The 26,142-nt window shown below is 40.4% G+C and overlaps 1 protein-coding gene across 2 annotated transcripts in view; it reads right to left on the bottom strand.

The window, feature by feature from the left end:
- PHYHIPL (phytanoyl-CoA 2-hydroxylase interacting protein like) overlaps positions 1–26,142 on the bottom strand; it is a 58,812-nt gene that overhangs the window by 14,763 nt on the left and 17,907 nt on the right. The window contains exon 1 of one of the 2 annotated variants that reach the window (XM_057421492.1): positions 20,491–20,804. The exons of the other annotated variant lie outside the window; for it this stretch is intronic. Coding sequence (XP_057277475.1) covers positions 20,491–20,596 — 106 coding nt within the window. The 5' untranslated portion in view covers positions 20,597–20,804. Of the gene's footprint in view, positions 1–20,490; positions 20,805–26,142 lie in introns of those variants that run through there. 2 annotated transcript variants of the gene reach the window in all.

The raw sequence follows: 26,142 nt of genomic DNA, 5'->3' as shown, positions 1-26,142 counted from the left end.
TTTCCTAACTCCATCCATAACACTAATACATCACCTTTCGCAGCTTTAACCATGTAGCTTGCTGAACTATGCAAGCATGAAAAATTATCCAGCAGTCAAGAAACAAATTCACAGAATACAGAACCTGCAATGACTGAATACAATGACATAATAGCCATCCATCATCAGAGGAAAAACTACAGATATTTCAGCCATAATAAGTGTGATTGCTTCTACTCAGTGTGAAATAAACTTGTGAAATATTCATTCAACTGCAGTGATGTCCATCAAATCTGGAGAAATTAGAAGGCAGTGCCAGGTAAAATCCTTTTCTCTCTGCTGGAGCTGTGAAAGCATCCCTTCAGTAATCCTGGATGACAAAATATAGCTGTAAAATATTACCTTTTTTTTTTGCAATTTAGACTTGAATACTAGGGGAAATGACCAAGGTAATATACGAAGGCTTTTCAGATAGCTATTTCCCCTTCATGGGGTCTAGATTCAACCAAATCAGCTATTTGTCCTATATCTGGACAAAAATAATTTACTCAATTTGTATGTGGAAAAAAAATGTAAATATCTAACCAGATTTGGAATAAATGGGGAGAAAGGGGGTCTGTTTGAACCCTCATGCCACCAAAATCAGAGCTGTCCTAAGTAGTGGTGGAAAGTTGCACACCTCTGAAGTGAGGTAAATGTGCTTTATCTTACTGAGCCCAAACACGCCAAGAGAACAACCAACAGAAAGGAGAAGAAACAGTAAAATAGCTTTTCCTTGCATAATTTAAAATCTCTTGTCAGTTGTGTTTCCTGCTAATGCTTTGTCCTTCTGTCCCTCAAGATGCAAATTGCATCAGCTTAATGAAGTGTAACTTAACATTTAAAATTTAAACACATTATGAACCCTCCTCAACATGTATAAATAGGCTTGCCTCATTGGGCATCTTCAGTTGTATGGACCAAGACAAATCATTTGGTTCCTTTTTTTTGTACTCAGGAATGAAACTTCAGTGTCTTTAGCGTCATGTTGTGGGAAACATGAACTTCTGATCCTCCTGGGGCAGACATTCAAAAATCACTATTATGCCCCTCCTGAGCTGCCAAACCATTGCCATGGATGAAAACACATTCGAGAAAACACATTCTCAAAGGATTCATAAAACCATGAAGGCATTTTAGACTGTCAATTTGTAAATCTCATGCTTGTCCTTGCATCTGAAATGGTTGCTATTAAGAAGTTTCTTTATCTGAGGATAGCACTCTTTGCACTTAACACAGTCTAGATTTAAAACAAAACACAACGCAAACAGTGGAATGCTTGGTAGTGATGGCTGTAAGTTACAGTGAAACATCCTAAGAGCTCACTAGTTTAGCTACCACATTTTCAGCTGACGAGGTGACAACTAATACTTGAGGACAGCAGTTTCTTAAACTTCGACTTCACAATGATTTGCAAAAAAAACAACTGTTAAAAAACTCAGTTTAATTTTCCAGAAGACATGCCTGTATTTAGAGATTTCAAATAAACATAGTGTTAAAAGCCATGTAATCTAATAATTCCCAAGAATCTAATTAAGATACAGAAATGTCAATACTTTTAAAGTCAAGGCACTTATTTAAAGCTTAATTAAAACTTGCTAGACAAAAGTTAAAGTAAATAAGAGGTCCTACTCAAAGTCTGTCTGAAGACCGGCTGTTCTCTGAACATACCACTAGCAGAACAAGAAAGAAAACAGTTCAACACACTTTCAAAAAATGAGATCTTTTGACATTTGTATGATCAAAAATGGCTTTGTGATGGGGGGGGGGGGAAATATGGAAACCTATGTGATACCAAGCACGTATTTCAATCAGACATCAACTTGATGGATGGACCACTTGGTGGATAAAGAACTGGCTGGATGGCTGCACACAAAGAGTTGTGGTCAATGGCTCAATGTCCAGCTGGAGACCAGTAACAAGTGGTGTCCCTCAGGGATCAGTGTTGGGACCGGTCTTGTTCAACATCTTCGTCGCTGACATGGACAGTGGGATTGAGTGCGCCCTCAGCAAGTTTGCTGATGACACCAAGCTGTGTGGTTCAGTTGATACCCTGGAGGGAAGGAATGCCATCCAGAGGGACCTCAACACGCTTGTGAGTTGGGCTGATGCCAACCTTATGAAGTTTAACCATGCCAAGTGCAAGGTCCTACACCTGGGTCGGAGCAATCCCAGGCACAGCTACAGGTTGGGCAGAGAAGAGATTCAGAGCAGACCTGCAGTGTAGAGAAGGGCTTGGGGGTGTTGGTCAATGAGCCAGCTTCAGTGTGCGCTAGCAGCCCAGAAAGCCAACCGTATCCTGGGCTGCATCAAAAGGAGTGTGAGCAGCAGGTCGAAGGAGGTGATCCTGCCCCTCTACTCTGCTCTTGTGAGACCTCACCTGGAGTATTGTGTGCAGTTCTGGTGTCCTCAACAGAAAAAGGACCTGGAAGTGCTGGAACAAGTCCAGAGAAGGGCCACGAGGATGATCAGGGGACTGGAGCACCTCCCATATGAAGACAGGGTGAGGAAGTTGGGGCTGTTCAGCCTGGAGAAGTCTGTGTGGAGACCTCATAGCAGTCTTCCAGTATCTGAAGGGGGCCTATAGGGATGCTGGGGAAGGACTCTTCATTAGGGACTGCAGTGACAGGACAAGGGGTAATGGGTTGAAACTTAAATGGGGGAAGTTTAGGTTGGATATAAGGAAGAAATTCTTTCCTGTTAGGGTGGTGAGGCACTGGAATGGGCTGCCCAGGGAGGTTGTGAATGCTCCATCCCTGGCATTGTTCAAGGCCACGTTGGACAGAGCTTGGGTGACATGGTTTAGTGTGAGGTTTCCCTGCCCGTGACAGGGGGGTTGGAACTAGATGATCTTAAGGTCCTTTCCAACCCTAATTGGTCTATGATTCTATGATTCTATTTCAGGGGTACTATCTATGCAGGCAGTATAGAACACTAAGCCTGTGTATTATGCCAAGCTTCTGAAGAATCTCCACCTCTAACACTGATCTGTGACCTGACAACTAGATTCAGTTGTAATTGTTCCATTCATCCAAACTCTGGCTGTTGGTGCTAAAGGACTTCCTGGAAGCCTTTAGGTTGCTGCAATTTTTTATGGGAGGTGAGATACCTGGAAGTTACTGAACTAACTGGGAATGCCAAAAGCACAAGGAAGCCTTTGTGATATCCCACAACCATCAACTGGAAAAGGAAAGCCAGGGGAACAGTCATTATGCCACTTCTATGTCACTGCAATATTCTCCCACACTGATGTAATTTCACTCATCTGGTGCATGTAGTTTGGTGTTTATCTGGGCTGTTGTCATGCAGAACATAGTGCAAAGTGCTGCTCTGTACTGTCTGTAGAGAGACACGCGAGATATTAACCCCTGCAATTATTTCTGTAAAATGTCAGCTCCATGAAAACCTAGGAGTTTGATAAGGGAAATGTGGCTAGGGTTTGTGAGACAGAAAATAAGCAAGGTGAAACTGTACCCAGATAGCACAGTATTAGAAGCTAACACTGGATCCTTAACACATTCTGGGAAGGTATCTGAAAATCAAAAGATATGTACATAAGCTTGAGAGGCATAAAGCAATAAACTGTAAGGTGAAGCAATTTTTGAGACCCCAGAAGATCAGGTTTACCTTATACACAGATCAAATAGCACATTTAATAAACACACTAGAAGCCGAACAAAACCTTGTGATACAAATCACTTTTTTTTGAAATGTCTCCTTTTGGAGATCTTAAAATATATACATTAGGTAAAAGAAAGCATTTTTCACAAGTTAACTTTTTCAATACATGAGAGACATGTATGTCAAATGAGAGACATTAGCTATGACCTTTTGAAGTAGATATGTTTGATAAAGGGGGATCAACTTCACAAAGATCATATAGATATGACATAAGAAATCCTCTTACTAGATACAGATATAACAATTGAAAACAACTGATAAAGTAGAAACAGTAACTCCCATGAAAGGAACAGAGACATCTTTACACCTTCTGAAATGGAAATTTCTGCCTTTCCTTGTCTTGATAATTCAGCTAATTGGTCATATATCAGCTCTACAGAGGTGAAATATTAAGTTTGTAATTCTATAAAACTTATACAGACTAACAATATTTGAGTGCTGTAATTCAGACTAAGCTCTCCAACTTACTGTGGAGGCATTGTATTTCCTGAAAAAAATCGATAGAAAGGAGAATTCTTCTTTCTGTATAGCCATTGAAAATGACAGGAAATTACATATGAGCTTCATACTTTAAATATAACTAAGTAAAAATAACTAAGCTTTGGAATGAACTGGTCCCTGTCCAATTGCTAGCTACATAAAACTGTTTTACAGGACAATATGTCCCTACCAAGCAAATAATTAACCTGAATATAAAGAATTTCAATGTTCACCACAACACCTTGTTCAAAAGAGACTGATCACACAGAGGAAATACAAATACAATAACAATTGCAAAACTATCAAAGAAAGGGTGTTATTTGTTAGGCCACATAACAAATAGCTCCAGGATAGCTATTCTATTTCAAAGTTCAACTTGCTATCCATAACCACTTAAGTAACATTCACACTTTGTGCTTTTTTTCATGTACAAATAAGAGACTGAATAGTTTCAGACTCTTAAATGTCTCTCTCCTCACCCCCACAATCATGGTACACTAACTCCCAATACAGATTTTTATATTTTTAAAAGCACATTCAAGAATAGTTTCTAAATAAATGTCCTTGCAAAACCAATTCCTACATCAGATAAAGAGAAAATGCCTGTCTCTATAAATCCCTTTAGAGGGATAAACCCCTCTAAATCTAAATCTTCTCCCCATTTCTTCCCCATGTCTGATACTACTGTTGTGCATTTTCTAGTAAGATACTGTGCACTCTGACCAATGTACAACTATAATATGTATATCTGTATTTACTGAGTGTTTCTGAAACGTTCATATACGTTCAGATTCTCTTGTTACTTGATTTTAACTCAAGACTTAATTTAGCTGTTTCCTACTAATCTACCATTGACTTCAGCAGGAATATTCCACATTGCAAAACAAAGAGAACACAACTGTTGTCTGTGAGCACAATTTTGCCTTTACTACAGCCATTTCTTTCAGCAGAGAGGGTACCCAAAATTATGCCTATGTAAAGTACTGATCAGTCTCCAGATCATCTAGTTTTGCACTCAATTATTCCTCCATCTCACATGGAGAACAAATGTACTCTACCTGGAATAAATTTTATACAAAACATGCATCCTCTAATTCAAAAGCAAAGGCTACTTTCCAAAAGATTTTTTATATATATGACTTGCAACAATGTTCCTCTGCAACACTGATATGATATACTGCTGTGGAAACCACAATACTCTTACTATGCTAAGAACAAAGAAAATAATAACAAAGACCAACGTCAACTTTAGGCAGTGAGAATCCTCAGGCTCACTTACCACTCAGTGAAGAAAGACAGTGTCCTAAACCAGATAATCTGAGTACCTGCAGTTAGCTCTCATATTTAACTTTGCCCTGGATGAGTCTAAATTCTTTTCAGAGGCTGGGGAGGGAGGTCATAGAAGTTAAGAGCTAGCCGAAGCCACCCCTTCTAATTATTTCCAAAATTACATTCATCATTTCTGATGATTCAGATGATGCAGCAGCAACCTCTGATAATTTGTAAGATTCCTGCTAGAGAGAAACAAGGAAAAGAACAGGGGGGAAAAATGAAGTATGACACTGCAGCTAGTTTCTGAACTCCTAAAGTAAAAAAAAATCTACATCTGACTCATAAATACCCTCTAGACTGATACTTTCAAAGGTATCAACTTTCCAGAATAATTTCTCTGCATATACTTCAGAGTTTTTCACTTATTCCCACGTTATTATTTCTGAAAGCACTAATAGGATCAAACATCTCAGGACCATTTAATCTTGAATGTGGATGGATTTCTATCTTGCTAACTGCAATTAAAGGTAAGTTATTCAATAACTGTATTTTGATTAATTTTAATTAAAAATAAATAATGCATTACATTGCATCATTAAACTAACTTCTCAAAATAATTGTTTCCTCTTATTACTATAAAGAAAGTTCAGTTATATCACTGTGAGTTGCCCTCTGTTGTTGTCAGCCAATTGCTCCAATTTAGTGTTAATTCTTCCTTTGATTTTTGACTCCTCTTTACTTGAAGCAAAAATTTAAGTAACACTTGGTAACATCTTCAGAAGTACCTAAATGATTTAGAAGAGTCTTACTGAAATCAACAGGATTTAAGATGAGTTACTTGAGAGCTTCTGAAAACTTGACTGTAAATATCTAATAATTCATACCTATGGATGAAAGTGGAGGCACACATGATCTCCACAAACCCAAAGCGTAGGACAAAACCTGACTAAAAATCTGGTCCAAGGCTAATATGGCAAGGCTGACCTTATTCTTTCACTAAGATTACATTATTATTGGATATCCTGATGTCTTAGAAGCATTTAGTATTTATACTTTACTCTTTCAAAACTAAACCACATTTTCAGAATGTCAATAGCAGCCAAAACCCTAGACTTTCAGATAGACTGAGTACTAAAATGGAAACAGATGCAAGCTTTTGTTGATACAATCATATCTTTTTAGAGTTTCCCTTACTCTTGGTGGATAGTTTTTAAAGAACATTTTTCTGAAAACTGGTTGTCCCTATGCTTCTGTAAAGTACTTGGTGTTCCACAAGGCTGAGCCCCCATTACCCAGTGTTTCCTCTTTCCTTTGCACATGTTTATTACTCATAAGTTGAGGAGTGTTTTCTCAGTAAAATGCTAAGCTAAACAAACGCGTGCACACAGAATTTAATTTTCATTGTGTTAAAAAAATGCATGGGAAAATTATGAAAAATTAAGAATAACATTATCAGATAAAAGTGTGCAGCTGGAAGGTTGTGATGTAGGTACACATTTCATCATTAAGGACCGGGAAAGATGCTAAAAAAACACCTAGCCCAGAAGGTTCAATTGACATGCCATCATGCCTACTTTTTCCCTTACCTAAGATATGCAGATCTACTGATCCTAACATGCTCTAAGGCCTGACCAAATCTTTGTGGTAGACAACTGAGGAGAAGCAGTGGGAACTCCTTTTATGACCCATGGATATCAAAACCAAGTAAATTGAATTGGCCAGATAAACTGAAACAGAGAATGAATACCACCACCAAACATGAGCACCTTGCTCCTCATCCTGTCTGCTGAGTGGCTCATATAGCAAAAACATTGATATTGATATACTGTTCCCACTGAAGTTCTCTTAGGCTGCTTACACTAAAGATGTGGGTTTATTTTTTTTTTACTATCCCTCATCACACTGAATCTAAACAAGCTTCTCTGCAACCTTCTGTGGAACGAGAATTGCAGCATGACAAAAATAGCTACATCTGCACTGCAACTCCTACTGGCACACCATCAGTTTTTATGCCTCTGATCACTTAAGCTAGGCTACTGCAATTCTACCTTCTTGAAATCAAACAGGACATTATAGTAGACCACAAACACTAAGCCATGACAATATTTACTACTAATTAAAGTAATACTCCCATTTTGTTCAGCACAGCAAGCTTATAGTGCATGGGTGGTAAGCGGCTCTTCGCAGCATGGGTTGACTACAAGATGCATTTTAAAAACAGATTTTAATTAAAATGAGTATTTCTCAGATGCTGAAATGGAAAGAAGGTAATAAGGGATGCAAAAAGCTCTAAGCCATCTTCTAGCTTAATTTAAACGTCATTTAAAAATTAAAATGAACTTTACAGCCACTTATGTATACTGTAATTTGCATATAATGCATACCTTAAGTTACATGGAATTTCAGATTTTGAAAGCAAGTAACAACATCAAAAAGACTACTATAAAAGCAGATCAGTTTATCACATGTACTTTATTCAATTGGCAGGAGAAGCCTATCTTGTCAGGTGTCTATGCCTCCTTATGAAATCCTGGCCATACTTCAGACTGCGCTCAGACTCATTTTGTACTGTATTTTTGGAGGGCTGCTATCTTAGTACTATTTTGCTGGAAAACAGGGAAGTGACATTTTTCAGCAGACTTCCACCCTATTGATTACTAAAGGGCAGATTTCAGAGCAGGAAGGGAACTGGAGCTTCTTATATGGCATGAGGATTTTCTCTCCTGATGAATGAACAAGTAGAGCTGCTTCTGGGACTGTGGAATTGCCTATGTCTCCAAGGCAAGCAATGAAAGAAAACAGACCTCAGAGATGAAAGCACTGACTGTATGACCCTGAACAAGTTGCTTGGGGCCAGATTCCAATCCAAGTTACACTGCCCTGGGTCACTGGCCTAATTGCTCCAATGCTCTTCATCTAAAACAGTAACTGAGGACAAAGCATTGGCCTTAATCTTCTATTTCTTTTAATATTAGCTGTGTATTAGAGAAGTGGCCTTTCACAATCTGCATTTTCACATATCACTAAACAAAAGAGAGAGACAAATTAGTTCATTACTATGAACCTCAGGCTCATACTTGTTTACCTCATTCTTATTTGGCTGGCAACAACTCATGCCATTTATTGCAGCTGTGTCTTAATCAAAACTGAAAATACATCCTCTACTTCAAGTTAAGTCATGTGAGTTCAAATCTAGCAAGGAGAGGAAGCCTTGTATTCACATGAGTTTTAATTTGACCTGCCAGCTTGTGTGAAAACTGCAAACGCCTTGATAACTAACACAGGATTCTCATTTAAGACCCACTTTTCTTTCAAGCAAAGGGAAGCCCAGAGAGAAAGACAAAACTCATCACTTGGAGGGCAGCAGAGAGAACTCAAGGCTGGGGAACACAATTTTGTAATGCGTTTTGCTTGAGAAAGTAGGGTGCTTTGTATAAGCGGGCTTTTGTAACTCACTGGATATCCTGGCAGTCTGCAGCATGAATGAGCATTTCTTCACTTCAGCACAGTGGCAATTAATTGCTGTGTGCTTTTCACACAGATCTCTTGTAAGGAATAGGCTTTGGCTCTGTTTTACACCACTTTGTGCTTTTTAACTGTGTGTGTTTTGAAATGTGTTACACATTCACAATAGTTAAGGAGATTCTACTACGTAACCTGTACTATTCTTTAAAATCTATTCTTTATGTAGGTATCAGACTGTCTCTCAGGCCAACAAATAAAGGACATAGGGGTTTTGAGATCCTTTTGTTGGCAGGAGTGGAGTTGTTCTGTTTTGTTTCATTTTCAGTTGGTTTCCTAGGGCAACCAAACATAGTCAAGGTCTTTGAATGTAGGTCTGCCATTGGGTGACTGTTACCAACTTTTGAACCTCCGACAAGAGCAGAGAGCTGCTAGATAACTTAGGTTGCTGACAGTTTCATTAAGGTAGGCAAGCACGCAGAAATGAGAGACAACCCATTAAATATTCCCTACCCAGGGGAAGGCTACAATGAGCTCAACCTTTTCACAGATACTAGAATATACAAATATACAGCTATGAATACAGCAGTGAAAAGAAATCTTTAAGCAGAGTTACCACTGCACCAGAATTCACCCCTCACTCAGACATGGTATAACGTATAGATTGTGTGGGTTTATTACAAGACTTGACTCCCGCTCAAAATTTTTCTGTCCTGCTGTCATTCATAAGAGATCTCTCATGTAGATTCTTCAGTGAAGATTGTCGAATGGAGAAAACTCAAACTGAAGTTCCAATGTAATTAAGAGAAAAGAAACAATTCTGAACCATCACATCCAAACCCATTGGAACGCCATGGTCCTCAATAGTTGTTTTTTTTTTTAAAAAAAAAAGCACAGAGTTCAGTTGAATACTTTAAATAGTTTCTGTTACAAAGTCTTCTGTAGTCTTATCATTCAGACCATCAAACAATCATTGGATCATAACACGTGATCAACTGTGATCTGGATTACTACCTGTATACGAACAGCTGCACAACCTACTGCAAATTCACTAACTGAACCAAGTCCCCTTGGGTATGTTACTTAAAAAGAATTCGTATTTAGATTAATTTTTCATCTTTTGGATTTATAGCATTTAAAAGCATCTCAAGTAGTGCTTTCCAACTCATACTCCCTGCTACAAGAGCTAAATATAACAAGCATAGTGAGATACATCAAAGAATTTAGTTTTACTGTATGACTTGCATTAGGGTTGACAGCCTCACTAGACAGCCCTCTCGGTTTGCTGAAGGTTTGCTCAAGAAAGCAATACAGAAACCAGCTAAGCATTAGGGAATATATAAAAATAGAAGGAGGAGAATCAGTATTTTATTTTCACATATGGGATTCTGTCTGCCCTGCACCTGTACGGCTATGAGAAAGCAGAGTACCGGCCATAGACAATGTTCCCACTACGCGGGCCATGCTGGGGCACCTTACTACCTGATGTGTCATGGAACTTGAAATTAAACTCTCATACTCTAGAAAGGCTGTTGTACTCAGATCCCTGTAAATCAAATACAATTTAAGAACTCCATGCTACCTAAACAGAGTGACAAAGTGAAGTACAGAAGCAACACATTCAATGGGTTGAGGTTCCAAAGCATGGTACAAAGCAGTTCACAGACAGAGGAAACAAAGAAATGTACCAGTAGTTTCAGTTGCCTCCATCTAGGGGGGAAGGGAAAGTAACCTCTACACATGGGCAGAGGTGAAACAATACCAATAAAATGTGCATGAAGTCTTACTGCTCAAACCTGTCCTTTCATGAAGAGTAAGGTGGTAGTTGTATCATGAGTGCACAGGTGACACTGGCTAAAATTCCTGTATAGTTCACACCAGAGGGACAGAGCTTTTCTATGATGCAATGGATTCAGTGAGAAGATAGGCTTGGGGAATTTTAATTCCTGTGATTAGAGATATGCCTAGAAATTATAGTGAAAGTGTAAAGGCTAGAAATTTGTCAGAAACATTAGTGCTCTGAAAGCCACACATTTACTACTGAGCATTTCTATTAAATTACCAGTATAAATTCCATCATAAGTGCATAATATTTACTTTATGTCATGAGATGCATCTTAGCAGCATTTAAAATACAATCTGCTGCATACTTTGTTGTTAATTTTATCCCTTAGTTTATATAAACTCATGTATAATTTCCCTTTACATAAGTTAGATTACAAGGACTAACGACAGCATGAATCACTCCACTGATACTGTATACTAGTACTTATGGCGAGCCAAGACTGAGCGAGCCTTTTAACATCTTTTTATCCTGGTGATTTTGAAGTCTGTATGTTTTCGACTATGAGTACACACAGAAATGAACCGCAAAAAAAAAAACAGAATAATTTTTTGAAAATATTATTTCTAGCCAAAAAGTAAAGATGAAATCTAAACAAACTTCAAGAGAGAAATTCCAAATTAGATGTCTATCTATATGAAGTAAGGTAGAATACATACAACAAAATTTAGGAAAGTACAGTAGTTGTAAATTCTGAATCATGCTGTGTTACAAACACAAATGTGTTTTTACATGAAGTCTTACTGAAGCCAATGGAAAGGCTCAGGGAATAAATTTATGGGATGCTTCTGACAATTGCGAATTGCAGAATTCTTCTAATGAGAGTGCATTGATATACAAGGCTTAATAAGGGAGTCCCTCAAACTATGCTTCTTCTAGTGCTACCAGCTGTGTCGGACTTAACAGTATTGGAGGAATAAACTCCAGATGACATTCTGTCCTTGGAACTAAGAAAGAGTGCAACTCTGATAATACTTTCTGTCATTCTGCAGGAATGAAAGAGTAACACCAAACTTGTTTTGAGGATCATTCAAGCATAAATAAAACAAGAACATTCTGTGAAAACAATAAAATAAAAATGATTAATGATTCACCTACAAACACTGCTGTGAAAATTGATCCAGCTACAAACAAGACAACAAATTCTAACCCAACTGTCTCTGCAAAAGGAAACATTTTCAAGGTCAAATAAAGGAAGATCCATCATGTAACAAAACCTAGTGTGGAAACCACGGGAAGTGATCCTGGAGCAGAGCTTTCCTGAATTCCAACATCATAAACATTGTATTTGTTCATACTTTCCTATAGCAGTGACATGTTTTATACATGTATCATGTATTGGCAATGTAAGTAGATGTAAGTAGTATTTTTTTCTACATGTTTATAAATTTTTGAAGAAAGTAGTCTGCAAGCAAAATGCTTAAAACTTCTGTTGAAAGAAAGAAAACAGAATGGATGATTCTGGGCTGTGTTCAGCCAGAATTGAATATAGCCTTCCAGGTCACATAAAGCGCAAAAGGCCATGCGTACTTGCGGCATGGCAGATGTACCTCCTGTAAAAAGTGGACTAAGAAAAACAAACCCAGACTGCAAGTATTTTTAAATATTACCTCCTTGATTGTGGTTAAAAATGCTGGCACTGCTTCAGCAGCACAAGGGGAACTGAAAACTACTTCATTCAGAAAGTTGGGGCCTCCAAACCTGCACTAAGGAGGCTGGGAATAACAAAAGGTGAGGAAATTACAAGGAATGGGTAAAGGAGAAGATCCTTCTAGATTCTGGGGGAAAAAAAAACGGCAAAAATCAATGAGGCAGAGAAGGCTCAGAAGGAAAACCAAGGTCAGGAAGATAAGCTTCAGCATGCCTTTGGAGACAATCAAACATCATAATGTCTGACTGGAACCCATTCAGAAATGGATGATGAAATACCAGAGGACTCTAAATAAGAATGTGATGTAGTCTCTCCTCCCCCCACCTTACGTGACAAAAGTGATATTCTGCTTGTTCTAAAAGCTATGGCTCTGGGAGCAGGGACCTCACTGGAAAGCTGCTGTAAAAGCTGAAGTGGCCTGAAGGGCGAACTCTGATCTAGATTATACAGGCATAACTGCAGAGTAAATAGTGAATTCGAAGGTGTAAACTTGGAACACAGCTTACCAAGGTGGCAGAGCCATCAGATTAAGTAGGCTGAGAAGAAAACCGCTACGTCAAGTTTAAGAAGGAAGATGAAGCAGATGAAGAAGATATTAATGGCTTAACTCTTACTGAAGAAAAAGAGGTTTATCTTTGAGATTTGCAGAACATAAATGAAATTTAAAGTGAGGGGTTGGCTTGGCATTCCTGCTTCTCAGATGCTGGAGGGAATAGAATTTCTCTTCCCTAAATGATTCCTCCTGCCATTGTACTTATTAAGAGATACTGATCTGCAGGGCTGAACACTGGCTGACAGATGAGTGATACAGCTGAAGAGTTCAGGTGTCTAATGGGCTACCATAGGGCCTGTGACTAGTTCCAGGCTAAATAGGCATCTTTATGAACCATCTGGAAAGGGAGATCAAATTTCTGTATTGCAGACGATATTAAAATAGAAGGAGCTGCAAGCACAAGATGGCTTAGAAACATAGGCAGAAAATGATAAAATGGATTCAGTGGCAGAATAAATGAATGCATCTGGGAACTATAACCTAAAACAAGCGCAGAGAAGAAGGGACATACATGGGAGACAGTAATTTTTAAAAAGCCTTAATTATAACAATGAATAGAAATTAACAAGAAGACCGACACTGCATATTTGAGTTTCAACCTAGCAATATCAGCGTATATCACAGTGTATGTCAGTCTGGCACAATTACACATCAGGCATTTCAGTTGCTTTATAAAGGGTCTAGAAAATTTTCAGTGAAGAATAATTAAATCAATAGGGCACAAATAGAATACCAGGCAAGATTTAAGTACCTAATAATATATAACTTGGTCATTGCCAGACAAATCAGTTAGTAATGAATTACACAGATTTGAGTGGCATAAAGCTCTAAAAAGAGATGAGGAGTGAGGAAGAAGGAAGGAAAATAACTCTAAAAATTAAAGAATATAAAGGAAAAATGGGGATGATTATGTTTCTTGACACAGGGATGTTGAATAGTCAAAGCCTTGCTAGTTATTAGTGGCATCATTGCTTATGATATAAACCAAGACAGGATAAAATACTTGCAATGGTGGCCTGAAGTGAAAGATAGAGGCAAATCATCAGTTTTCTTCTCTTCTACAATTATAAAGACCATTTATGAAGCCTTTAGAATTGTTGCTTGGCTCCATTTAGTATTTTTCTGTGTCCTAACAGTCAGGAATATTACATGTGAAAATCTTAGTCTCTAGTAAGAACGTAAAATTAAAACCATAATACATATTTTTCTTTGCAACAAGACAGCTTTCAAAGCTATATACTAGATTTTAGCTCCTACCTGAAGCAGCATTATTGCTTGCCACAAAATCAACAAAACCACAGAACAAACAAAAAACCCCAACACACACACACACAAAACCCCAAACCTCACCCATGCCATTTTTAAGTTCAGCCAGGTTAGATGAAATAAAATTCCATAAAATGGAAGAAATATATTTCCTAGTCAGCCATACTATCATTCAAAAGCAATACAGTTTGTATTATTTAAAGTGAATTTACATCTCCAAACTTGCAGCTGGGGAGAGGAATAAGAACAACAATAAACATGCCTCTGAATTTTGTTTCCTATCAAAATATCACAGTTACAAACAGCTCTCTATTATGCTGACTACAAAAATATGAATTGTTTATTCCTGTGCTCAGAATTCCCATAGTTGGAGAAAACCTAAACAATTATGCAAGACCATCCATACAAGACTCTAAGTATTACTGTAAAATTTGAATCTCACAGTTGTCCTTCATGTAGAAGTCTACCTAGAAATTCAATTTTTCCCTGTCTCTGAGACTTAAAGTATAACATTTCAGAAATAGCAGTGATACTGCTCCACAATGCCAAAAAAGGGATTTAAGAATGCATCCAGAGACTGGATGATGCCACTTTATCCCTTCTCTTTTAAAGGCAAATGTGTACATTATATGGCCATAAAACACCCTGTTTACAAACTCTAGAAATACCTTTCGGCATACTAATAAACTTCTGAAATAAATAAGAAAACATGAGATGTGCTCAAATAACATGGTAAGACAAAGATGCAAGCTGCTAACATAAAACAGAAATGACATCTTAGTTTGTATGATGTAATGGTTTTATACAAGCTTGTTGGACTGAACAACAATTTTGATGGTGTCAAGTGTCTGGAAGGTGATGAAATTGACTTATGCAACTGAAACTGGCCAAGACACCAATTCCAGTTCTGATCCTGATACCCAAATGCTATCTTTAAATATATGTAGTGAACACATTAAAAGCACGTTAGTGAGATTGTATAGTTCATGCCATCAACAATTAGAAAATACCAGAATGAAGCATACTTGAATAACTTTAAATAGGCCCCTTTGTATGTTCAGATTATGATACAGTCTTTAACTGCATGATTACATACTATTTTTCCACATAAATTCTGACTCATTCAGCATACATAATGAATACTGCATACATAATGAACTATTTTTCTTGTAACAGCTATTCACTGCTGTTCAGTGTGTAGTTCCAGGACTTACTTGCTACACATTATTCACATTCTGCTCTGAAGACAAAAATGGATTTCATCATTCATCATAGGTTTTTCCATGCACCTCATGGGTTTTCTAGGCTACTACAGTGCCTGGCTGCTTAACAAACATTTATTAGTTTATTCTGAAAACATCTCTATGAGGCAAAGCAATAATACCACTTCCATTTTACACATGGAAAACTGAGGCACAGACAAGTAAAACATGGTTAATAACTTTCACTGCCTATTTAAGGTGGTTAACATCTCTTTCTCCAAGCATTTAGTAGTGTGCTTTGTATTTGCAAAGTCCTATTCTTGCTGAAGTCAGTTGCAGCTGTTGACTCTCAATATCCCTGAAGCCCTGATACCATGGTACCATTCTTTGCTGGCAAATGTACAACGAGAATTTGGCATCCTGAAGCCATGAGCAGCTTTGGAAGATGACATGTGCTGATACACATTGACCTTTCTCTGGCTGTCACACCAAAACATGGCCAGTTCTGCCCTGTCCCTTGAACTTTTCCCTGTCCCACCCCTTCTTCTACTCCCCAGTCACACATCAAAAGTCCTGCTCTTTATTACTAAGGCTTTCCTTTCAGTCCCAGCCTCTTTGCTCAGCGAGTCTTAGCTCCATTCCTTTACTTCTAACCTCTGTGTACAATTCTCTCCTTATTCTTGTACTTTGTCTCTTCTTTGCAGACAGATCTCCAGGTTTACTCTTCACAGGTTCCCAGTTCTCATTCCATCCTCAGTCATCCAATTCATCTGATCTGGATGAATGGCCCCTCACCTTTTTTTCCCAGTTTTACTTCACTGGGCACCCTGGCTGAAGTTGGATTACCTTCCTTGCTCCTTCATCTTCCTCTCCTGTTCTCATTCAGGGTCATTTTTCCTATTTCTGCCTTCCCATATAACCTAATTCTCACAAACATACCCAGCTTTCACATCTTTCCTGTTTTTCCACCCTTGAACAGCCACTCCCAAGTCTCTATTAGTGTTCTCTAGACCAGATTTCTTGCTCTTTTCTCCAGTCCATGTCTCTGAAATTCCAGCATCCTTGTTGAATGTTTGTTGCTCTGTGTCCCGGGTTCAGCAGTAGTAGTCATTTTTCTCCTTAGTAGCTGGTGCAGTGCTGTGTTTTTGACTTTCATCCTGGGAACAGTGCTGATAACAATGATGTTTTTAGTTGTTGCTAAGTAATGTTTAATCTGACCAAAGACTTTCTGAGTCTCATGCTCTGCCAGGGAGGAAGGGAAGCCAGGAGGAAGCAGAGACAGGGCACCTGACCCACACTAGCCAAAGAGGTATTCCATACCACAGCACGTCATGCCCAGTATATAAACGGGGGCAGTTACCCAGAAGGGTTAGACCACTGCTCAGTCAGGCTGGGTATTGGTCAGCAGGTGATGAGTGATTGTATTGTCTTCCCTTGTTATTTCCCTTATCATTATTATTATTGGTGGTAGCAGTAGTGATTTGCGTTATACCTTAGTTACTGGACTGCTCTTATCTCAACCCAGGGGAGTTACATTCTTTTGATTCTCCTCCTCATCCCTCCGGTAGCTGGGGGAGGAAGGGGGGTGGAGTGAGCGAGGGCTGTGTGGCCAAGTTGCCAACTGGGCTTAAACCACGACACTCTGCTTTTCTCGTTTCTGTATTTTGACAGGTGTCTGCTGCCTTCCACCTGCCTATGCCAACTGTAAAACCATGGGAAGCAGATGACACCATCACTGTTCTTACTCTAGCAGGACTCCAGCAGTCAAAGTGCAGTATCTATAGGGGGGGCGCTGCGCAATCACAATGTGGAGTTTCTGGAAATTCAGCTGCTAAAATCCAAGATGGTTCTACCAAGTCTGTAAAAAAGCACAGTATTTTCAAAGTGTATGATTTTCTGAAGTTAGATATATTTTCATAGAATTGGCCTGCTCATGACACAAAGGCCATCCATCTACTAAAGGATTAATCCCTGGGTAGAGCTAACACAAATTTTATAAAAAAGTCACTGGAATTATTAGCAGAGATTAAACATTCTTCCCTGACCTAAGTTTACAGAAATATAGCTGTGGTGTTCAAATATGGCAAAGGAAAATAACAGATGATACACTTTTTCCTATATAGAAAGTGAGTTCAGCAGAGTTCTAAGGAACTACATATTAGATTGTGTAAGAGACTAATATTAAGCTGTGCTAGCAGACCTTAAATAATAAGAAAAATAATGCAAGATAGATTTGTAAATAACAGAGAATGTTGAAAATAAGAGCTGATTATCTACTTTAGAATGTTGCATTTGCTTTAAACCAAATCTGAGCAGGTGTGTTTATTTAAAAAAAAGAATAATCTCCAAAATGCATACATTTGTTTTCTTTTATTTGGCATTTGTAAGTTTTCTAAATGGTCTTGATTCATTAAGAAAGATGATGGTACTTGGGAAAAAAAATCATAAACCCCAAAATCTACAAAGATCTTAATTGTTGTGATGTTATTAATTGCTCACTCCAGTTCCTGGATTTCTGGGTCTTGCATATACCTCCAAAGGAGGTATAACCCAGTTTTTTAATACAAAGTGTTTCAATATTAATCCCCTCATCTCATAAAACAAGAAAAATATTTTGTTATCTGCATAGAAATTCAATTATTGCTTATGTTTATAGTGCAGCATTGTCTGAAATGCCAAACTAAGTGTGCTGCAGAATTTATCATGGTTGGATATGTAATGTTATCATTTAATCTGTTGCCTTTACAGTTACTACAGCTCAGAGATTGAGGGCATTTTCAGAATATTAAAATCTAGCACATTTTTATTTCACTGTGGGTAAAATACTGATATTTATCACAAAACTTTAATTAATCTCAATGATGCCAACATATCACCTTAAGAACCACATCTTTTACAACAAAGATACTCTAAAATAAATTGTAAATATTTGTAATATAATAAACTAACTAAACCCATGTACACAATTAGGAATCTAAGCATGTTACATATACATTTACATGCTTACCTAGAAAGATTAATACCTTAACCTTTACTTGCTTGTTTTTATGTTCCCATTAAAATGAGCTTTTTTGGTACGTAAGTGCCACCTGTAGGAAATAGCAAAGTATGCTAAAGTGCAGTCTTGTGCCAAATGAGGCACTGAGTTCCACATCTGACATGCCCAATATAGATGCCTCCTTCAGAAATTCAACCATGTATTGTAGGAAACAGTGACTCTGTATGATAGTGGCTTACTTGATTATGAAGATGAATCTCTTACAAAGATTAGTTTGTAAAGCCAGATCTACAGGAAAGTTGTTTTGCAGTAAAGCCTATTCAAAAGGGAATTAAAACTAAAAGGACTACATTTTTCCATTTGCTTGTCTGTATGACACTGTTCCATAGAAATTGAGCAGTCCTTAACTACAGTATGCGGAACCACATAGAATCTGTAATGATTAACATGGAGTTAACAATTATTTGAGGTAGACAAACAAGGAGGATTGCATTATTTATCTCTATTAGTACAATAAACAGACATGAAAAGGTGTTTTAACTAAAGAACAGTCTAGACTCCACTACTATAAACACATTTCAGTTTCTCTGGGCAGTGAGTTAGGCATGAATAGATCCAAGTGTGTATTATATTATAATTCAAACAACAGAAAAATCAAAGAACTTGCAATGCAGCTATGCAAATTATTACTGAAAAGACATTTTTAATGTCTTCTCGATTTCTTGAATGTTTCAAGAAAAATAAAGTTCCTACAAAAATCCAGCATTTAAAATATTGAATCTGCCTCAGTCAAAAAAAAGCAAAATATTCAATCACAACTAATTTGTAAAAGAATGACTGAGAAAGCTGGACGGTTTCTAAATCATCACCTATACCAGTTATGCTCCAAGAATACACTCACAACAAGGAAATAGCTTCATTTACTCAGTTGTGCCATTCACCAACACGGTAATTCTATTCCTTGGTATATTTAACAGGTAACATACATTCCACACCCAAAGCATATTTTGCACTAAAACATTAGGAGTTATTTTTGATAATTCAACATCAAATGAGAAGATGAGAATAATCTGGTATATGAACATAAAATATATGCCACTCTACAAGAAAATATTTTTTCATTGCTTGACTATGAGTTTCTCTGTCCAGTTTGTCCGTCATAGTTGTGCATAAACAATATTACTCTATTCCACCATAGTCAGCTCTCAGTGTGCTTTAAGCATGTAAATTTGTTTTGTCTATCCCACACCACCACCTTACATTTATCTGGTTGCTTCGACCCAGATAATCTTTAATATCCGCACCTGCAACTCTAACCCCAAACTTCACCTGTTTGCGGTGTAGCTGTGCCTCCCAGAAGGGCTGCCGCTGGCTCTAGGGCACTGCGGTCCCCCGGTTGTGCGGCCGCCCGGCACGGCACGGCACGGCACCGCACGCCGTAGTGCTGTCCGCGGTGCTGAAACGCGGGGCCCACCGGACCCGCCGCCTCCCGCTCTGTCTCCCCACGAGCCCCATCTTGCAACCCCCAGTATCGGTCCTCTCACCGCTTTATCGGTGGCACAAGCGACAGGTAACAAGTTTCGCCGTTATCCCCCACCAGCCAGTGGATTCGTTCGCGCATTTTAAGCACAGGAACTGTCCCACGATACAAAGGAGTTTGGAGCCCACCAGGGCCATCACCCCGTCTCTAGACCAGGGCTCCCGGCAGCGCCTGCTGTAGCTCTCATGGCCTCTCCCAGAATAAACCCCAGCGTCCATTCCTGGCAGGGGCAGGGCTGCGCAGCAGGCTCGCCCAGGGGTAAACGCACTGCAACACGAGGGATGGCTTAGGGAGCGGCGGCTTTCCCTCCCTTCCCTCCAGCAAGGTGCAACCTTCGCTTTTTCTTTTGTTCTCAGTGGCAAGAGGGTGGTGGCGGCGGTGGTAAGGGTGGAGAACACTTGAACCTACAAATACATGGGGGATAACAAAGAGCCATACGCCGCGAGGATTAATCTGCATTAGCATCCATGAGGGCAGCAGCATCTTGCGTCTGCAGGGATTAGCCTCGCCGAGCCTGGACTTACCGTCCCTATCGCAGAGCTGAATCGCCTCCAGGCTCAGGTTCTTGATCACCTCTTCGCAGGGGCTAGTAGGGCTGTTCATGGTGTGCGCCAGGCGCGGAGCCTCCATCGCGCCCCTCACCGCTCCCTGCTGTCGCGCCGCCGGGTCTAGAGCTAAGGCTGCCTGCTCCGCGGCGGGCGGGCGGGCGGTGCAGAGCCGCGCGGGAGCGCTTCCCGGCGCCGCCCGGCTCGGCTGGGCTCGGGGAGGCGGGCGGGGAGCGGATTTGTCTCTGCAGCGAGGCGGGGAGGGGGCAGCAGTGAGGCGCGCTCAGCGAGCGCCAGGCTCCGCGTTTAAAGGGGCCGCCGCCGCGTCAAAGCCCTCCCTGCCCCCACTCCTCCTTATGTAACGGTGGCGGCGAGGAGCAGCGCCGCGATCGCCTGCGCGTCCCTTCCCCCGCCCCTCACCGCCCGCAGTGCCCGAGAACGCGGCGACCGTTATTAACGGCCGGGGGAAGGCTCCCCAGCCGATACCGAGTGTCTCCCGGGGCGCAGCGCTGCCGCCCGGCCGGGGCCTGCGCGGGCTGCACCGAAGGTCCCGGGGGCCAAACCCCTCCGGTTCACCCGGCCGGCTCTGGGCACGGCTGCCCGCACCTGTGCTGCGCGGAGCGGGGCGCCGCCGGATGCTTTGGTTCCAGGCTACCCCGTAACCCGAGGAGAGTCGCATTAAGGCAAAAGCCCCACGACCCGCGGCCACAAATTGCCCTTCCCTGAGCAGGCAGCCCTCCGCCACCGCTGCACATAATTCACACTAAACTGCAGAGGCTGCGAGCATCCACTTTGATCCTTCATGTATGCAAGAAGTTGGAGGCGGACAGGGTAGCCGATGTTAAATTGATACGAAAAGCTGACAGAAGGTTATAGGTGGCAGGACAGAGTAAAGGAACGAGCAATTTCTGGCTATGTGCCCCGCACACTTCCCTCCTGCTCCTTTTGTGGGAAGGAGAAATAACCCGCAGTGTATGGTGCTGTATGTACCAAGCTTTGAAGAAAAGTAAGCTTTGTTGTTTTTTTTTTCAGTCAGGGAGAAACAATCCAATCTTGGTTTGCAGTTTCAGGAACAAGAACAGGGCTAGAGAAGGAATAAAAATAAAGACTAACAGGAGAATAAGCCGAAACTTGTGTGGCACTGCACCATCAGTGTGTGACAGCTCAGCTCTCCTCCTCCCACAGGTCTGCAGGCTGGACGAAGGAGTAGCCTCGGCTTTGAGTGCTGCAGGAGCACAGTGCTTTCTCCAGGTTACAGACTAACTTTGGGATCCAGCTCATTGTGCTGGGATGGTATCACTGCTCTACAGATAAAGTGGTTTCAACCCATTTCCTACCACATGTTACAATAAGCATTCCTGGTACCTCTTTGTTGTTTCACTAAACCAAAATCAGGACCATTTGGGCATTGATTTTGAGACACCAGCACTGGCTGCTTTAGGAAACACCATTTCATTGCACACAGGTCCATGACAAGCTTGGGGCTGTGATGATTCTCAGTCAGCACTGCCTGCCAGCAAGTCCAGAGTCTTAAAGCTACCATTTCCTATTTTAGAGTCTGAAGACCACCCAGTCTCCTCCCAGTCTGATATGGCAGCTAGCTCAGTGCACTGCCAGATGTTTGTCACTCAAAGATGGCTTTCCACTGGACTTTGGGATTATTCTATTCTTTATGATGGTTTCTAGGGACGCTAATCTGAGGAAATGAGCTCTGGCCTTACCTTTCACAAAGCCACTGCCAAGTGCTGCTGCCTGAGAGAAAAAACAGGTTTTAAGAGCCCTGACTCCTATGACACCTTCAAAAATCTGTGGTTCAGCATGGAGAGAAAGTGCAACACTGAGCACCCTTCCTGCTCTGTCTGCTCTTTGCCCCTTTCCATCCTCACTCATCTTCTCTTTTTCCTTCTCTTTGTGTCTCTGCTATTTTTTCACCATGAAGGAAAATGTGTGCAGAGAGATCAGGCAGAGGAGAAATGGAATGAGTGGGAAGGAAAACTAAAGGAAGAGAAAATTAAAAGGAAGCGATAACAAACAGGGAGGGAGTGTGTGAGTCAATGGGGAGGTGGGAGGGGAGAGGAATGTATGAATGAACGCACAGACAGAATGAGGACAAATGTAGAATCTTGAGAGAGAAGAAATGAAAGCAGGTGAGATTGCATTCATCAGGTTTTAATTTTGGCTCTGAGAAGCATTCATTCCTTGCATAGAACCAAAACCTTTCTCCTCGATATCACAACTGTTCTTAGCACACAGTCATCTCCTACGTCAGGCTGGAAAATTTCTTTCTCTGAAGACAGTGTATTTAGTCTCTCAGCCCTATGTTCCACATTCATTCCTCCCCACAATGTGGCAGACGTTTCAGCAGCTCACACAATCTTGTTACTTTTTTGCTATAACATTATATGAAGTCCATTTAAAGCAGACCATATTCTTGAATACTGAGACAATTCCCATTTTATTCTCTCTGTCTCTATTCTACACACCTTTCTCTCCTCTGCTTTTTATTCTATGCAACTGAAATCAGGTTTTTAGGAACTAATGGATTTTGCATTGCTCTTTGAAAGCAGGCAGTTTTGGGGGTGTTTCTGTTCCTCTAAGGCCTCTCACTTCTCAGCTGCCTTATAGCAAGAACCCCTGGCTGAGCTATATCTATTTATCTCTGCACACCAGTATCCTTTTTTTCAATTTTTTTTTTTTTTTTTTAAGAAAAGACTGGTTTAGTCTACAAACACTGTCAGACTTCAGTGGAAGAGTAAAGGAGAGAAACCTTTTCCACAGCTCCATGTTTCCAAAGCAAGAAGCAAGCTGGACCTGCCTGTGACAGCATTTTGCAGAGTCACACTTCAGACTTCATGCTTCCTTCAGCCAATCACTACTCCCATCACCTGGGCTAGGGCTCAACATTTTTTAAAGCTCAAATTACTCCCAGATGTGATTCCATGCAATCACTCAGCAGTGAATTTAGTCCTAGGTATTTCAGTCTCAAACCACACGATACTCTCTTGGTGTTTTTCTTACCTGAAAGAACTGTACTCTACTTGTCTTAACAAGAAATGGCAATGTCTGAGGCACAAGTTGCATTTGTGCTAAAGGATGACAGAGTCTTAACGTATAATCAGAAGGTTTGTTATGTGACAGATTATCCCTGACAGTGTTTAGCAAAAAATGCCACATATAACAAGTACGGGTCAACATTATGTAATGGAAAGTCTGCCAAAGGCAGGACAACATTACAGACAGCAGTGTCGTGTTTAGAGCTGCAAAAGCTTGCAAAGAATTTGCCAGAACAGCAACCTTTCACACTTTCAACATTTAGATAAATACACAACCAATTTCTATAGTTTAATAAGAGTGTCTCTGTTATTACTGCAACCCCACATAAGGGGAGAGAAGCAGCATTTTCCAGCACTGTACACATACCAGGAAACATGAGCTGTGACACACACATCTTGCCTGTCTAGGTTCAACAATCTCAGCTCTTGTGCCTTAGCCTGGCATTTGCAGCCTCCCAGGTAGGTCACCAAGATTTTGCTGCAGAGCTACCATTTTACAACAGGCAGGCAGAGAGGCTGCTAGCCAGCTGGAGAGGTGTGTGGCTTCTTGCCTACAAGCTACAACCTCATTCAAGCCATAAAGCGAGAGGTAAAGGTGCTGAGTGCTCCTGTTCTCCTCGCAAACCAGCCTACACACCATTACAAAGTTCTGTCCTGCCTTTGTTGCACTCCGTTTTGGGAAAACTGCTCCACAGCAGCAGCAGAATACAGCACAGAGCTGTAAGGCAACCCCATTCTTCCTATTTGAAAACACTCTTTTATTTCACAGTAGCAGGTTTTTATTTGCAAGTTATAAAAGAAACCTCCTTTCTCAGACTTCAGCAAGACTCAGTTCCAGCTCTTCCTTCCCACTTGGGAATAAAAAACACTTGTGTTATTGCTCAGTGGACTGTGCAAGCAGAAGGCAGAAAGGCTACAGACAGTTTTCAGGAAAGAAAAAGAAGGAGGGAATAAAGCCAGCCTCATTTTTTTTTTTCCTCCTATTAATACGTCACTTTTGAGGAGAAAAGCAAAATATTAAAGGACAGATAAACAGAAGGATCAAAACCAGTATTCAGCATTTTGGGTCAGTGCTAAAAGGAACATTGGCTAAGCTTAGCAACCAACTCCTGAAGTTTCATGGAAAAAAATTCTTTGCAATTTCGCAGTCATACTTTGTCTTCAGTGGACATGCCAAGTGTTTCAAGCATGCTAAGGCACATACTTTCAAAGGGCTGTGTGGAAACTGAAGTAAAATTCACACACTGGTGTCAGAAAGACAAAAGAATATTTAAGACCCTAAGTGAAAGCCCTGACTATGTATAGCTAATGTACAGTGTGACACAGCTTTCTTTTCTACGTGGAGACATACTGTGATGTATTACAACTTGGAGAACTAGGCATGGTATCTCACAGGGAAACTCTGTTTTTAACTCAGATAGCAAAGCAGGAACCTCCTCAAGTACTTAAACAAGGAGGATGACGGCACAGGTCCCCCTTTTTTCTCTAGCAAAATCCAAGGCAGAGCAGCAGTGCTCAGTTTTAGCTCTGGAGTGAGTCTGTCCCTCTTCCTCCCCCTCTCTGCAAAGAAAACAAACACAGCCAGGCACCCTGACTCTTAAGTCCAGCGCTGAGGCTGTAGCTCTCTTGGAAAGGGATCTGTCTGCTGTTTTCTGTTTTGATGCTGCTCACAGTGATGGGAAGCCCTTGCTGTATCTGATAACACTCCAGTGAGATGTATGCAGTATTTCATACATCTCAAAAAGTCTGTCCTTCCCTGTTAGGAAGACTTCATTTCAGCAGTAGCATTCAGTTCATGCATTCAGGCTTTTCTTGCAAGGCCTTTAAGCATGTTTTAAAACATCAAAGATACAATATTTTTTTTTACAATAAAGGTGGGTGAAACACTGGAGCAGGTAGCCCAGAGACGTGATAGGTGTGCCATCCCTGAAGACATTCAAGGCCAGAATGGATGTGATACTGAGCAACTTGATCTAGTTGAAGATGTCCCTGCTCATTGCAGAGGGGGTTGCACTAGATGATCTTTGAAGGTCCCTTACAATCCAAGCTATGTGATTCTGTGATAATTCTGAGGTAATCTTGTGACTTCTGGTGCTAGGGGACCTACTCATGAATCTGTAGGTTTTTGTGAAGTATGATGTGAAAATGGCTTCTGTATGGGGAAAAGCTAGTCTGCTTCTCAGATAAAAAGATAATTGGTCTGTGAAAATGGCAACCAAGGGGATATGTTATAGAGATTCACTAAAGCACAAATAGTACAAACAGGGTAGCCAAAGCTTGACTGTTTGCCAAGTCTCCCAGTATAAGAATTAGTGAGTGTCAATTGCAATTAATAGTAACAAGCTTCAACAAATAGAAGATGTGCAATTTAGGTTCAAGTTGTAAGGCCAGAGAACAGTGTCAGAGCTAAAATTTTTCTTTGGTTCAAGGAGAGGCTGGAAAAGTTAAGGGAAAAGAAATCCTTTAGAGTTACTCAAGCCACAAGTGATTCAGAGTCCCTAAGCTGAAAATTATTAGGAACTCTGGTGAAAAGTTAAAGCTGTTATATACACTTGTCCTGCTCTTCATCTTCTGTAAA

The sequence above is a fragment of the Pezoporus wallicus genome, unplaced genomic scaffold, assembly GCF_028554395.1.
Source record: "Pezoporus wallicus isolate ANWC-B61680 ecotype Strahan unplaced genomic scaffold, APGP_CSIRO_Pwel_v1 contig_4816, whole genome shotgun sequence".
Classification (NCBI taxonomy): Eukaryota; Metazoa; Chordata; class Aves; order Psittaciformes; family Psittacidae; genus Pezoporus; species Pezoporus wallicus.
This window is presented reverse-complemented; position numbering and strand designations above follow the sequence as displayed.